This window comes from Besnoitia besnoiti, chromosome XI (genome assembly GCF_002563875.1).
Source record: "Besnoitia besnoiti strain Bb-Ger1 chromosome XI, whole genome shotgun sequence".
Taxonomy (NCBI): Eukaryota; Apicomplexa; class Conoidasida; order Eucoccidiorida; family Sarcocystidae; genus Besnoitia; species Besnoitia besnoiti.
In genome coordinates this window covers 484,907-497,366 of record NC_042366.1, presented here as the reverse complement: position 1 = coordinate 497,366, position 12,460 = coordinate 484,907, and the positions used below count along the sequence as shown (strand labels likewise).

Genomic DNA, 12,460 nt, shown 5'->3' with positions numbered 1-12,460 from the left:
GGTATCTCCCGCGACAGGTAGATGTCGCTGCGCTAGCTAATCTTTTCAAACATTTTCACGGGTCAAGTCGCGCGGAAGTATGCTCTAACCTACGCCACAGTCAGACATGAGCACCCCTGGAAGCGTCCGCGGTGAGCTCTTTTCCACAGAGGAAGGCAAGTCCTCGTGCGCGCGGTGTGCTGAAGAGATGCAGGTCTGAAACGGCAGTTTTTCTAGGCAGGGAGCGTCCGCGAGCCGCTAAGATTACCCTGCGCTGTGCACAAGCTCCCGCAGAGAGCGTGGAGGAAGGCATTACTTCCCGACATTCGCAAGAGACTGGGTGACGCAGGCTGCGAGGCGACCGGCTGTCCAAGTGGTTAACAGAAAGTGTGCACGACGCAAAAGCCCCCTTGCAAATGTAACCTTTGTCGATTTCTTTGCTCTGCAAAGAGAAACAGGCATTGCTCGCAACGGCGAGCAACGCAGTGCACACACAGAGCGCGGCGGGAAGGGAAGTCGGTCTTCTGCAGAGAAATACAGTGCACGCGTGGAGCGTGTCTTCACTCCCATGGCTTCCTTTGATCCTTTCTTTCTTCGCTATCTTCTTTCGTCCGTCGAGCACGAATCCTACAGATCAATAGCGGACGTATACTGGCATCCCAGTTGCCGTTCCGTAGACTTCTAGAGGATGGCTGCTCAGGGACGCACGGGTACTTCCTCCCGATCGAAAATTAGAGTCTGACCCGTCCCAACGCCAAAAATTAGCTTTCTACAGAGTCAAACACAAAACTCTTTATCCCGTATGTTAGATTCAGCGTTGATTGACCTGCGACCATCGCGACGTGCAGCGGGAACTGAATCGGCAGCGTCCTGTCGCGCATCAAACGCAACTCGTGGGGAATCTTACGCACCACGGGGTTTCATGTCGGTCGTCCGAGTACTTTCCACCATGTCTTCTTGCAAACTCCAGACACTCATGTGTGCCGCTCTCCCATGCGGGTGCATACAGCGTCTCTACCCTTAACAACCCCTCTTCCACGAAGGAGGACACACACACGCGAGTCACGGAAATTCGCGCACTGCGGCGACTCACTAGGAACTCTGGAAAGAGTAGAACTCTGTCTCCAAACAGCTGAACGCGCGTGAACGATACTGCTTCTCACTTTTTCGTCGTCGCCGCTTGTATGACGGCTGCAGCGCACTCGGCGAGCGCTCCCACTCTACCGCCACGAAACACGACAAAAATCTCTCTGGACAGAACGAAATCACACTGACAGTTTGACTAGCCAGAAGTCAACACATACTGACTGCCGATCGTGCCACACGACTTTCAGCCGTTGGCGATTCAGGAGTCGAAATTCTGCCGCCAAAGGCAGCCGGCAGCGTTGTGCGGCTGGTTTGCTTCATAGGCTTTGCACTCTGTCATGTATTCCACGCTCGAGCGCCATGCCAGCCCACACGGGTTGATGCAGCGACGTGCGAGGCCGTGATTCCCGCTTAGAAAGCGACGGCTTTCCCCCGAGTAAGACGCAAACCTGACATGCCACCGGAGCTGCTGTGTCTGAATCGGTGTACTGCGCGCCTACCGCCGTACTGCCACCCCTACGCGCAGCCTCACAGGGACGACCACGATTTGCAAAATCACAGAAAAACCCCGAGCTCAACTCCTCACGCGTGTCCCTTCCTCCAGGTGCACGCGTGCAACGAGAGTCACTTTCCGTCCGACCCGTCAAAGGGCTGCTTTTGTGGTCCCAATGCACCTCCATTTCTTTACTGAGCGAGCGACTCTCGAGTTGTGCACATAGACACTGACTTGCCGTTTACAGCGGCGTTTCACTTTGGGGATGCAACAGACTGTCACCACCACCCAGCGTTCGGTTTTGTAGAATTGGCACGAAGCACTGCCACGCACTAACTCGTCGGAAAAACATATGCTTCAACGTTATTTGCCCCAGTGCCGGTCTTTGCGCACATACACAGCTCTGAAGTGTGCGCATCTACAAAAAAACTATTGATATATTTAAATAGGGGCGGCAGGCTCTTGAGATTTGCGGGCGTGCTGCGATGCCGACGAACGTGTAGGGATAAAACTAACGCCTCTCCCGAGCTGCACGCGCATGCCCCCCATGCCCGTGACATTTCTCGGCAAATGTCAAAACTCTTTTTTTGAAATTTGACAGAAAGCGAAACGTGCCACCGTGCAGTTGAAAGCCGCAACTGCCGTTGTTAGCTCTAGGCAGACCCGGTTCTCTCTCCACAACGGAGGAACAGTTTCCATGACAATTTCAGCTTGGGGTACACGAGCTCATTTGCAGTCCATATGACAGATTGACTATTTTCACAGGAGTGAGTGCCTGTGCATGCGCTCTCACGTACAGGCGTCTCTGTACTGTCGTACCAAAGGGAAAGCCTCTGAATGCTCTGCCTTCACGTTGCTCCTTCCGAAGCTCCCACACGTATAGGCTGGATTTGACTTCACCTCTGTTATAGTCTCTGGTGCACGCACAGTTGCCGCACACCGTACCCCACCTGCTGCCACAGAAAAACGCCCTCCGCTCAGCAGAAACCGGCGCGATCGCCGCAAAAAGAGAACTCGTCCGAGAGCGGCGAGCACAGCGAACCTCAGCCAGAAGAGATATGGAGGAACTCCCCCACCACAAAAATGGCCGCAGAGGTCCATAGATACGCAAACGAACTTGTGCCCTGTGTTGCTCAAAATGAACCTATATCCGTGTCGCTCGTGCATCAGCAAGTGGACATATAGGTGATGCGCACAAGGAAGCGATGCATACCCCTCGCCTTCTCGTTGATCTTCCGTGATCGTGGGTCCTTCGCTTGGCTGCCTCGCGCATTTTTTATCGCTGCATGGGCGCGGCCAGACGCTCAGTCCCACGCAGGCTGTAGCCACAGCCGCTTGGCGTCGCTAACCGAGACCTGCGGACGAAAAACGTTTCACAAACGCGCGCGTTTATACCCAAAGAAAACCCACCGCAAGCATCTCTCCACATAAGAGAGACAAACTAGCAGGTTGAGCATGTGATACACACACATGCATGCATAAGTTAACGCCTGTAGACGCACAGAGAGGCACACGCACGGTCGCCCTACATTCTGCTACACATAACTCGACGTATATATCGTATGAAAGAGAAGCAAGCATGAGGCCACGTCTCTTTATCATGGAGAGGAAACACATTAGAAAACGACTTACCAGAACATCCATAGAGTCCGTGCAGGAGTTCCCTTGGAACGCATCTTGCGTGCAGCGCGGAGATGATCCTTGGTCGAGCTCGGCGACCTCTTCGCTCTCGGTGCGTAATGCACAGACCACCAGATCAACTGTCGGAACGAGAAAATTCAGCGATATAAAATAATCAGTTCAGCACCCACACCGGTGAAACCACGCACCGACAGCATCCTCTGAACGCCGCCGGACTACGTGAAACTACATACCATGCACACCTGCCCACTTTATATATACATACACACATATACATATAGTTCATATATATATGTAGACGCGGCGGGGCTCCCCCCACAGAGTCGAGGTACCAGTTGCAGCGTATCGGGACAGTGTATTCTGCAATGCTCGTTGTTTGGCATGGCGTCCTCTCCACACTGTAACCATGAAGTTTGATGGTATGTCGGGAGAGACCTCGCACCTGTTTCAGAGTCGAATCCTTATAATTTCGGATTCAAAGACGTCACTCAGATCTGAACATTGTTTCAATAATTATTTATTATCAGATTCCACTTACCAGGAAAGGGACCGCTCGTCGCAGCGTCCATAACCAGAGGAAATGTGACACGCGCGCGTGCTATCTGCGTTGTCGTCTTCTCCACCTGCTGAATTCGAAACATTTTTACTCGTCTCGCGGGTGGCGCGGCGACTCCTGCAGAAAGAGACAACGCGTCGCCGGACGCTGCCGCCTCCGGCGCGTAGGTACACCTCGTCCCCAAAAGATGGTGCGCCCTCGCCGCGCCGGATGCTGGCGCTCCTGCGTGTTCTTTGTGAAGAATAAACTGGGAGTGACACGGAAAGCACGGAGAAAACGAAGCTAACTCGCCCCCCGGGGCGAAGAACGGAAGTACAGAGGACATTGCAGTGACCAGAGGAAGTCCTTGAGACAGATCTGTGGCTGAAGCTGAGCCAAACAAAGTCGAGGCCTCTCGAGAATTAGAACACTCCAGGTCGGAAGTTGGACACCGGAAGAAACAGGAGCAGGGAGAGCTGAGGGACTGAAAAGTTGACAAATTGGATCTTTGGTAAGAGAAATCCGAAGGCGATTTCGATGTCGAAGCCGGTGCTTCGGAGGGAACAGCGGCGACGCCAGACAAACTGCCAACCAAAGTGGCACTAGATGCGCAAGCTCCCTCCCTTTTCGCCTTTTTCAAAGGTGACTCGGCAGTGCCATCCTCGCGCCTCTCCACGTCCCTACATCGACAGCGCCACAATTTTACGCCGCCGACGCAGCGCCATGGAGGTGTATGTACACCCGAGCGGATTCCTTCAAGTGTCCCTACACCACCCTCAGGAAGAGAGACAAGCGCCCTTTTCCCCTGTTCTGACCGCGGTTCAAAGAAGGAGAAGGGAGCGGAAAACGACGTGACATTTCGCGTTGTTCCTGCCATCGCGGCACGAACGAGAGAGGAGGACGGAGGCAGGGACGCGCCGAGGCGTCCGTGGCCCAGACTGGAAAACCATTTCCGCTTTCCCCTGCCTCCAGCGTCCTCCACGCCCCCTGTGCTGCCATCACGCGTCTGCGAACATGCAGGAGGAAATAGCGGCGATAAGGAGGAAGCGTGACACTGAGAGGGCGAAGCGGCAACCTGGGCGGCAGCGCTGTCTCCTTGCTTGGCGAGCGCTGGGCGTCGAGCCTCTGTGGCGACCTCGAAAGGTGTGGGACCTCGTACGCAGAGAAAGAGTGTTGGATTTGGTCGAGACGCCTTTCCGCTTCCATTCGTTCGGATATGTCCCTGAGTTTGCGCGTTCTCAGCGCCCACGCCTCCATGCCCAGTCCAACTACTTAGTGCGCGACAGAGTGTCTCCGTCCCAGGGCCCGCTGTCTCCGCCTCCGTCCCGCCGGCGTCAGGGCCCCTCGCGCCGGTCGCAAGAGCCACGTTCGCCACCTGTGCGTTCAACTTCGAGCTCTGGTTTGGCGGCGCCACCGAAGCGTCCGCAGTGGGCGCGCTCCTCTCGGCTTCTTGCTTGCATCCGTTCATCTGCGGCCCTTCTTCGCCCCAATCGAAGAAGACGTCGATCGTCGCCTCGAGCCAGACGGCAGCCCCCCGGCTGCAGGGGAATCTGAGGGGCCGCGGCACGAGGTCCGCCAGCGCCTCGGCGAGCAGCTGGCGAGGCATGTCGCCCGCGACGGCTGACTTGGCGAGCTCAAGCTTCCCAGACGCCCCGACAGACGGCGAGAACGCACAACTCAGTTTCGCGGCAGTCCAACCCTCGCCCCAACTGCGCTGCTCCGGGGCGTCCAGCGGCAGCAGCGCCGCGAGGCCCGTCGACGCGACCACGCTCTGGTGGATGTACGCCTCCAGAGTGGCTTCCCAGTGGGGGCACGCCAGAGAGACAGAGAAGGGGAACGACAAAGGAGAGGCTGACAAAGGCGACGCAGGCGCCGTCGCCCCAGCGTCCTCGCGGTCGTCAGGCCGCCGCCACTGCGCGAGAGACGCCGGTCTCTCCGCCGTCGGCTTTCGTCCGCATTGCAGCGCATTCCGTCGACCGCTCGAAGGGAGAAGAAACTCGCGGCGAAACGACGCGGCCGAAAGGATCGCGAAGAGACGCGTGTGCGGAAGAAGCTCTTGCGGACTGACGACAAGCGACGGCGACGCAAGGAGCGCAGTCGCCGCTAGGGCCTGCAGCCGACTGCAGACAAGCACATTCCGCCAGACGACGAACGAGCGCGGAAGACAAGCAGACACAGCCGACGACCCCCCCAGAGCCGCAGCTGCTTCGCGTCTTCGCGCGGTGACGTAAATCTGCGCAAGAAAGGCCGACGACAGAGGCCCACAGCCGGAGGGAGGCGCGGAGAGCGACGGCGGCGCACAGCAGGGGACTGGGCCTCTGTGGCGGCGAAGCTGCAAAGTGGACACCCTGTTTCCAGCGCTCGGCGTCCGCAGGCGACTCTGTTTATGCCTCTTGCGGCGGAACCGAGTCATCGCCGCAGATAAAAGGCTGCACTCGTGGAGCAGACCTTCGCGACTGAGCAACTGAACGAGAGTCGACCAGGCAGGCGGGCGAACCTCCAACGTGGCGTCCAGTGCCCCGCGCCGTTCGCCGTTCGCCTCCGGCGGAAGCAGCGCGAGCCACGAGGATGACGCCTCTTCGTCTTCCCAGAGGCCGGGCTCGACCTGCTCGCCTTCTGCATCAGAGAAAAGCTCAGCCGCGCGCCGTGGCTTCTTCCTAGCCCTTTCAGCGCCGCCGCGCTCGCCGGGGGGGAGCAGCGACAGGGAGACGGCGGAGGGAACGAAAAACCGCTTCCCCTGCGCGGCCCCTCCCCCCCGCGCGAGCCCGTTCGGCGGCGCCAGAGACGCCGACCGGATCGCGAGTACGGCTCGAGCGACCGCGGCGTGCGTCCTGCGGGCCTGTCTCCGCGCCGAGGCGCCGGCTGAGACTTCTCCTTCGGAGTCTCGCCTCGCCGGCGCGGCGGCCTCTTCACCGCCCGGCGCCCGAAGAGACGACGCGGAAGACGCCGAAGAGAAGGACGACGAGGCTTCTTTTCTGTCGGGCGTCTTGAGCTGCGAGGCCGCCGGCGCCGCCGGTGCGGCCAGAGGCTTCTTCGCCTTCAGAGCCTCCAGCGAGAAAAGCGAGGACAGCGGGAGCTTGAGAGACGAGGAGGTCGGCAAGACGTTGGCGGACTCTCGCTTGGCGTGCGCTTTGAGCAGACTCTGCGCCTGCGCCTCTGAAGTTCCGACCGCGTCCCCATCACCCGCCTCGCCTTCCGCATGCATTTCGTGGTCGAATGCAGCTGCAAGGGGCGCTCTGCGCCGCCGGCGGTCGCGCTCCAGTGCAGCGAGCACAAGGGCGTCTGAAAGCGACGGCGAAGGGAGGAGAGGCAGAAGCAGAGACGAGGCGGAACCTGCATCACACGCACTTTTGCGCGCTTCCGCCTTTCGCGGCTTACTGTCTCTCCTCGCCAAAAAGCCTCGGGGCTTGCTGGCCGCGTCTCCCTTTCCTCGCTTCGTCTGTCGCTGAGCCCGCTCGCGCCTCCGCCGGACGCAGAATCGAAACAGACTCTCTTCTTCCGTCTCGAAGGACGCGGGGGCAGGCAAAGGCTCCGCACATGGAGCGCCCTGCGCAACACGAAGCTGCCGCAGAGACAGAAAAGGCCAACTCGACGCGAGCGCGCGAAGAGGCCGGATGCTGCGCAGCGCCTGGCGACAGACGCCGGCGCGACACGGAACTTCCGAGTGCAGCGTTCGCCAAACTTGGCCGTTCAAAAGTATGAAGGAAGAGGCACAAGGAGGCGACGAGGCAGGCGCCTGGGGGCCTGAGGGCGGCTCTCCGTCGTCGCTGACTTCGCCCCAGCAGGCGCGGCGGGCCAGAAAGGAGAACTGCGAAGGGCGGTCGGAGGCCTGTGCCCGTTGCCTCTCGCGGAAGAAGCGCGAAAAGACACATCTGCGCTTCGCAGGCCGCGGGAAGATCTTCTCCAGTCCTCGCGGGAGAGAAGGCTGAAGCGCGCTCGACGCCTGCCGCGCCGCAAGCGCAGTGCAGCCGGCCGTCTCTCTGTCTCCTCGCGTTTCGCTTCTCCCGCCTCCTTCGACTCCTCGGGCTTCTTCGGCAGCGTCTCCTCCCTCCTCACTCTCCACAGACATATCGGAGTCGCGCCTTTGCAGCGTCGGCGGCGGTTCACCGGCGAAGGGAGAGGCGGATCTGAGCCGCTTTCGCGTGCTGCCTCCGCCCTCTTCTTCCAGGAGACTGAGGAGGCAGTCAGCCGCCGCCACCTGGCGCTCGATGGAGTCCGTGGGCAGTACGCGCTGGAGCGCCAGCGAGAACTGCAGAGCCGTTTCCGGCAGACTAAGTTGTACGTCGAGAGGGAGGACTTGCGCGAGGTGAATGTCGTCCTCTTCTCTCTTCCTCCTGAGAAGCAGACCAGGAGACAGTGTGTAGCTTGCGCCGTCGTGCCTCTCGCGATCCTGACTCTGTGTCTGATCTTGTTCGCCCCGGCCGGCGACCTCGTCTCTCCCGTCGCCCCTCTTCTTTGCGTGGCCTGCTTCATCCGTCGGCTTGGATTGGCGCTGGCAGCTGCCAGACGCGTGTCGTCGCGCTTGGGCAGCCGCCCGCGGCATGGGCAGCGCGGCTTCGTGGTTCACGTTGCCAGCGACAGCAAGGCTCAGCTGCGAGGCGCCAGGGCCTCGCCGCATGAGCGGCAGAAGACGAAGCTCGCTCTCTTTGCGGGCCCAGTTCGTCGCGAGTGCCAGTTGCGTGCGTTTTCTCCGCTTCGCTGGTGTGAGGATCCGGAAGATCTGCAGCATCTCTGCCTCCTTCTTCCTCGCCTCTTCGGCAGAAACCGCTCCACGCTGCACCTGGGATCCTGACCGGCTTTCGTCCTCCGCCTCTTCTCCCGCGCCGTCGGATGCGCCTGCGGCGAACTGGGTCCAAAGATCGTGGTACGCCGCAAACACGACTTCCGCGAAGCACGCGCCGACTTCCTGTTCGTCTTCTCGGCTGTACGGACACCTGAGGAGGCCCTGAACCTCGACTTTGAGTGCGCGCGCATTCAGCGTTTTGCACAGCGGCAGCGTCTGGAGAAACAGCAGACGCGTCGACTTCCGCTTGGCGTGGAGCAGGGGGAAGATCGCCCGGCGAAACGCGCCGTCGCGGAGTGGAAGCAAGAGCGACAGCGGCGGCAGCACCGCCGCGGCCGAGGCTTGGACGGCCTGAACGGGGTCGGAGAGGCAGTCCCAGATGAGGAGTTGCACAACCTGCGGAAAGGAGTTGCTTCCCTGCTGCGTCTTCTGCGCGCTCTCTCTCTGCGTGTCTTCCTCGCGGGTGCAGCGCTCCAACAGGCACCGCAGCAACCCAAACGCCGCCTGCCGCACTTGGAAGTCGCTGTCGTCCAGCGCCAGCAGGAGCCAGGCCACAGGAAGCGGCGACTTGGAAACCTCGCTCTGCAACTCCCTTCCCACCACTGTGTGATGTGCCCCGTGCGCCTGCTCGCCCGCCGCCGCGAGCGCCCGCGCAACGCTTGCCAGCGACGCCAGCGGAGAAGCGCCTTCGGCAGACGGCGCAGACGCGAAGGAGCCACGTGAAGCGAGCTGCTGCGCAGGGGACGCGGGCGGCAGAAGATTCGCGCCGCGCGCGGCGCTCAGCGCAGTCTCCGTAGAGGCCGTCAGGTCTGCATTGAGGAGGCCGCGGATCCGAGCGAGTGGATTCGGCGTGACGGGGGGAAACGACGGCCGCTGCAGAGATGCGAGCGCCATGTCCTGCGGCACGCATGGGACCAAGAGTCTGAACGCCGAGAGAGCCGCCATACGACCCTCCGTGGAGCCGTCGCCTGAAAACATCCGAACGACACGCGACAATGCAGAGCCGAGGAGAGAAATCAGGCAGCGAAAAAACCGCAGTTGGAGGCGAAAGTGGCAACCTGCTCCTTGAGCTTCATACTTAAACCTCCCTGACGCCACAGAGTGTCTGGTTCACGGACACACGCTGGAGGACACGCGGGACGTGCGTGGAAGGTTCGTAGAGGAGAGAGCCCGGTCGGCCGACAGCGGCGCGCCCGCTGTGCGTCTCGCACAGCCGCCCCCCCACCCAATCATCTCACCTGTCATGTGACAGAGAAGCGTGAGGCAGCAGCGAACCACAGTTGAAACGCCTTCACAGGCCTCGATCTCTGCCTCAGTCCACAGCGTCGCACTGCCCGCTTCTGTCTCCGCTGCCGCGGCGTGCTTTCCTCCTCGTCCGCGCCCTGGTGGGGCGTCTCTGCCCTCGCGTTCCTGCCGCGGCAGAGCGCTCTTCTTCCTCTGTTTGGTTCGAGCCGCAAGCTCCTCTTTCGCGCGACTCGCGGCGGCCAGGACGCCTGCGAAGTGGCTCCACGAGTCGCCCTCAGCGCGCGCCCGTCGTCGGGGCTTGCACGGCGGCGCGCTGCGCAGGCGAAGCGCCACCTCGAGCGTCGCAGCACCTGCGAAGGCCGCGCTGGTCGCCGCGAGCTGCGTCAGAGCAGCCAGACACCGGATCGCCGCGCAGCGAATGGCGACCTCGGCCGAAGTCAGCAGATCGCCCGCCAGGAGGTGCAGAAGGGAGACGCGCACGCTCATGAAGAGACAGTCCAAACCCTGGGGGGGCAACCCCCCGGCTACGGAGGACACGAGAAGCGCCGATAAGGCCTCGACGTCAGTCGGGGCGCGAAAAGGCGCGCCGAGACCCGACAAGGCCGCTAACTGCTCAACCTCGCCAAACCACCTCACGAGGGTTGCGTTGGAGTGGAGAAGGAGAGCGTTCAAAGCCTCGAGACTCTGCAGCTGGAAAGCCACTCGCGCATCGAGGAGCCCCGGCATGAGCTGCTGCATGAGTGCGACGTGCGCCATCAGTCGTGGCACCACCGGCCGCGGCGGCAAGGCCTCCGTGCCGTCGCCTCTCTGCGCCACCTCGCCGCCGAACCCGCCCTCGCCGTCCCGCCGTCCTGCCGCGCCGTCCTGCAGCAGCCCCTCGGGGTCACCGCCTTCTCTGGAGCCCACGAGGCCCCCGCGACCGCCGTCGCTGTGAACCAGCGAAGCGGAAGAAGACGCGAAACCATGCGCGGCCTCCCGTGCGCCAGGCAGAGCGGCAGCGCCGAAGGGTGCGTAGACCGGGGGAGGCGCGGCACCGACCGCGCTCGGATCGAGCCCTGCGGCGTGCGTCGGCGTCGCCACGCCCGCCGGTAGGAAATAGACGAAAGCGCCCCGAGGAACCTGCGCCTGACAGAGTCCAAGGTGCCCGCCAGGCGCCGCCGCGTGGGCGACGCTGGGATGCCAGTTCAGCGCGCGCGCCGCGTGCCTCGCAGGGGAGCTAGTCACGCTGGAAGGGAAACCAGGAATCGGCGCGAAGACAGCCGTAGAGAGGCCCGACGCCGCCGAGGCGGGCGTGGAGGGCGGAGCGGCCAGAACGAACCCACGAGGGAGGCCGCCGGCGGCCTTCTGAGAAGCCTGCAGAGCGTCGTGGGGGTGGGAGTCGCCGACGGCCTGGGCGGGTCGCGGCAGAATCAGCGGCACAGACAACTGCGACGCTGCCTGCCGCAGCTCACGAATATCGACCCACTGGCGCCGGCGAAGCCCCAAGAGGTCTGCGGAGGGGCGTGACAGCTTCTTCTGCGGCCGCGCGCCGCGGTCCGCTGCTGGCAAAGAAAGCACCTTGATTCTCGAGGAGGTCACTGCGCCACGCGTGCGACTCCCCGCCGCACCCGTTGGCGGAAATGAGCTGTCCTCCCCATGCGTTGCCTCTGGGGGGCCAGAACTGCCTCGCGAGCTTCTGTCTTCCGCGCGACCGCCCGGTGCGGCCGCATGAGGGACGCTGAGGACCTGCGGAAACCCTCGAGCTGGAGTGTCTAGCGACGACACTGCGTCGCGGGAAGGAGCGGACAAGGCGCCTGCCACCAAAACGGACGCGCCAGGCGCGTCCTTTGCCGCCTTGTCGGAGCGCCCTGCGTCGCGCTGCTGCATGGCGCCACCTCGGTTTTGTCCGCCGCCACGCAGAGCTCCACGCCCGCTTCACGCGCGGATCGCGCCTCTTGGAAGAGACTTGCAGTTCCTTCCTCGTTATCTCAGGTCATGCTCGAGCTCCGTGACCGCGCCAAGTCATCTGCACACCCTCTGGAACTCCTGATGCCCCGAATCTGCCAGGTCACCATCGAGGCCATGCACACGGTACCAGTGTGCGAGAAGCCAGGAAAAGCCTTTCCGTCTCGCCGGCCAAAAGCACCGACGACAAACAAGATCACGAGTTTTTGGCGTCGGATTTACTTCAAACTGTCACCACCTTGAGCCTGAAAACGCGTTCGTGGAGACAGCGGCCGGAAACGAGCTCGCTCCGCAGGGATTTCGGAACCCAAAGCCGCCTGTTTGTCGCCGTGGTTTCCCAATGGCAAGCGCACGCGTTGACACCACTGACTTCGCTGCGCTTTGCGGACTTGCGGTCAAATAACTCTTTTTCGGGCGGGATTTAGACAGATAATTCTGTTTCAGCTGGGATTTACAACATCGTAGAGCCGCCCATGCCAAGGTCGGAAAATCTCAACTACGTGAGTTCCTACGGGCATTCCTGCGGCATACGCGACCCAGCATTGCGAATTCGCCGTATTCGTAGCGCTTTCAGAAGCGTAAGGCCTTCAGACGCATGCTTGTAAAGGAAACGCGTCAAAGAGCGGAAAAGTTGAGGCGACAGTCGACACAGTAGGGAAGCATCTAACGCATGCACGACATGTTTGCATGCGCGTCCTCGGACGTCAGTATAAGCTGCCGACCATTGTGTTGAAAGAGAAATATGTGAGCCAAA

The 12,460-nt window shown here is 61.4% G+C and overlaps 1 protein-coding gene across 1 annotated transcript; it reads right to left on the bottom strand.

Moving 5' to 3' along the window:
* Nucleotides 1-2,862: 2,862 nt before the first annotated feature.
* BESB_019530 (uncharacterized protein) lies at nucleotides 2,863-11,628 on the bottom strand (the record flags this gene model as incomplete). Its single annotated transcript, XM_029360662.1, has 4 exons — nucleotides 2,863-2,913; nucleotides 3,191-3,318; nucleotides 3,738-9,485; nucleotides 9,756-11,628. 4 exons carry the CDS (start codon nucleotides 11,626-11,628, stop codon nucleotides 2,863-2,865), a joined length of 7,800 nt encoding a protein of 2,599 aa, XP_029216021.1.
* Between the last annotated feature and the right edge of the window lie 832 nt (nucleotides 11,629-12,460).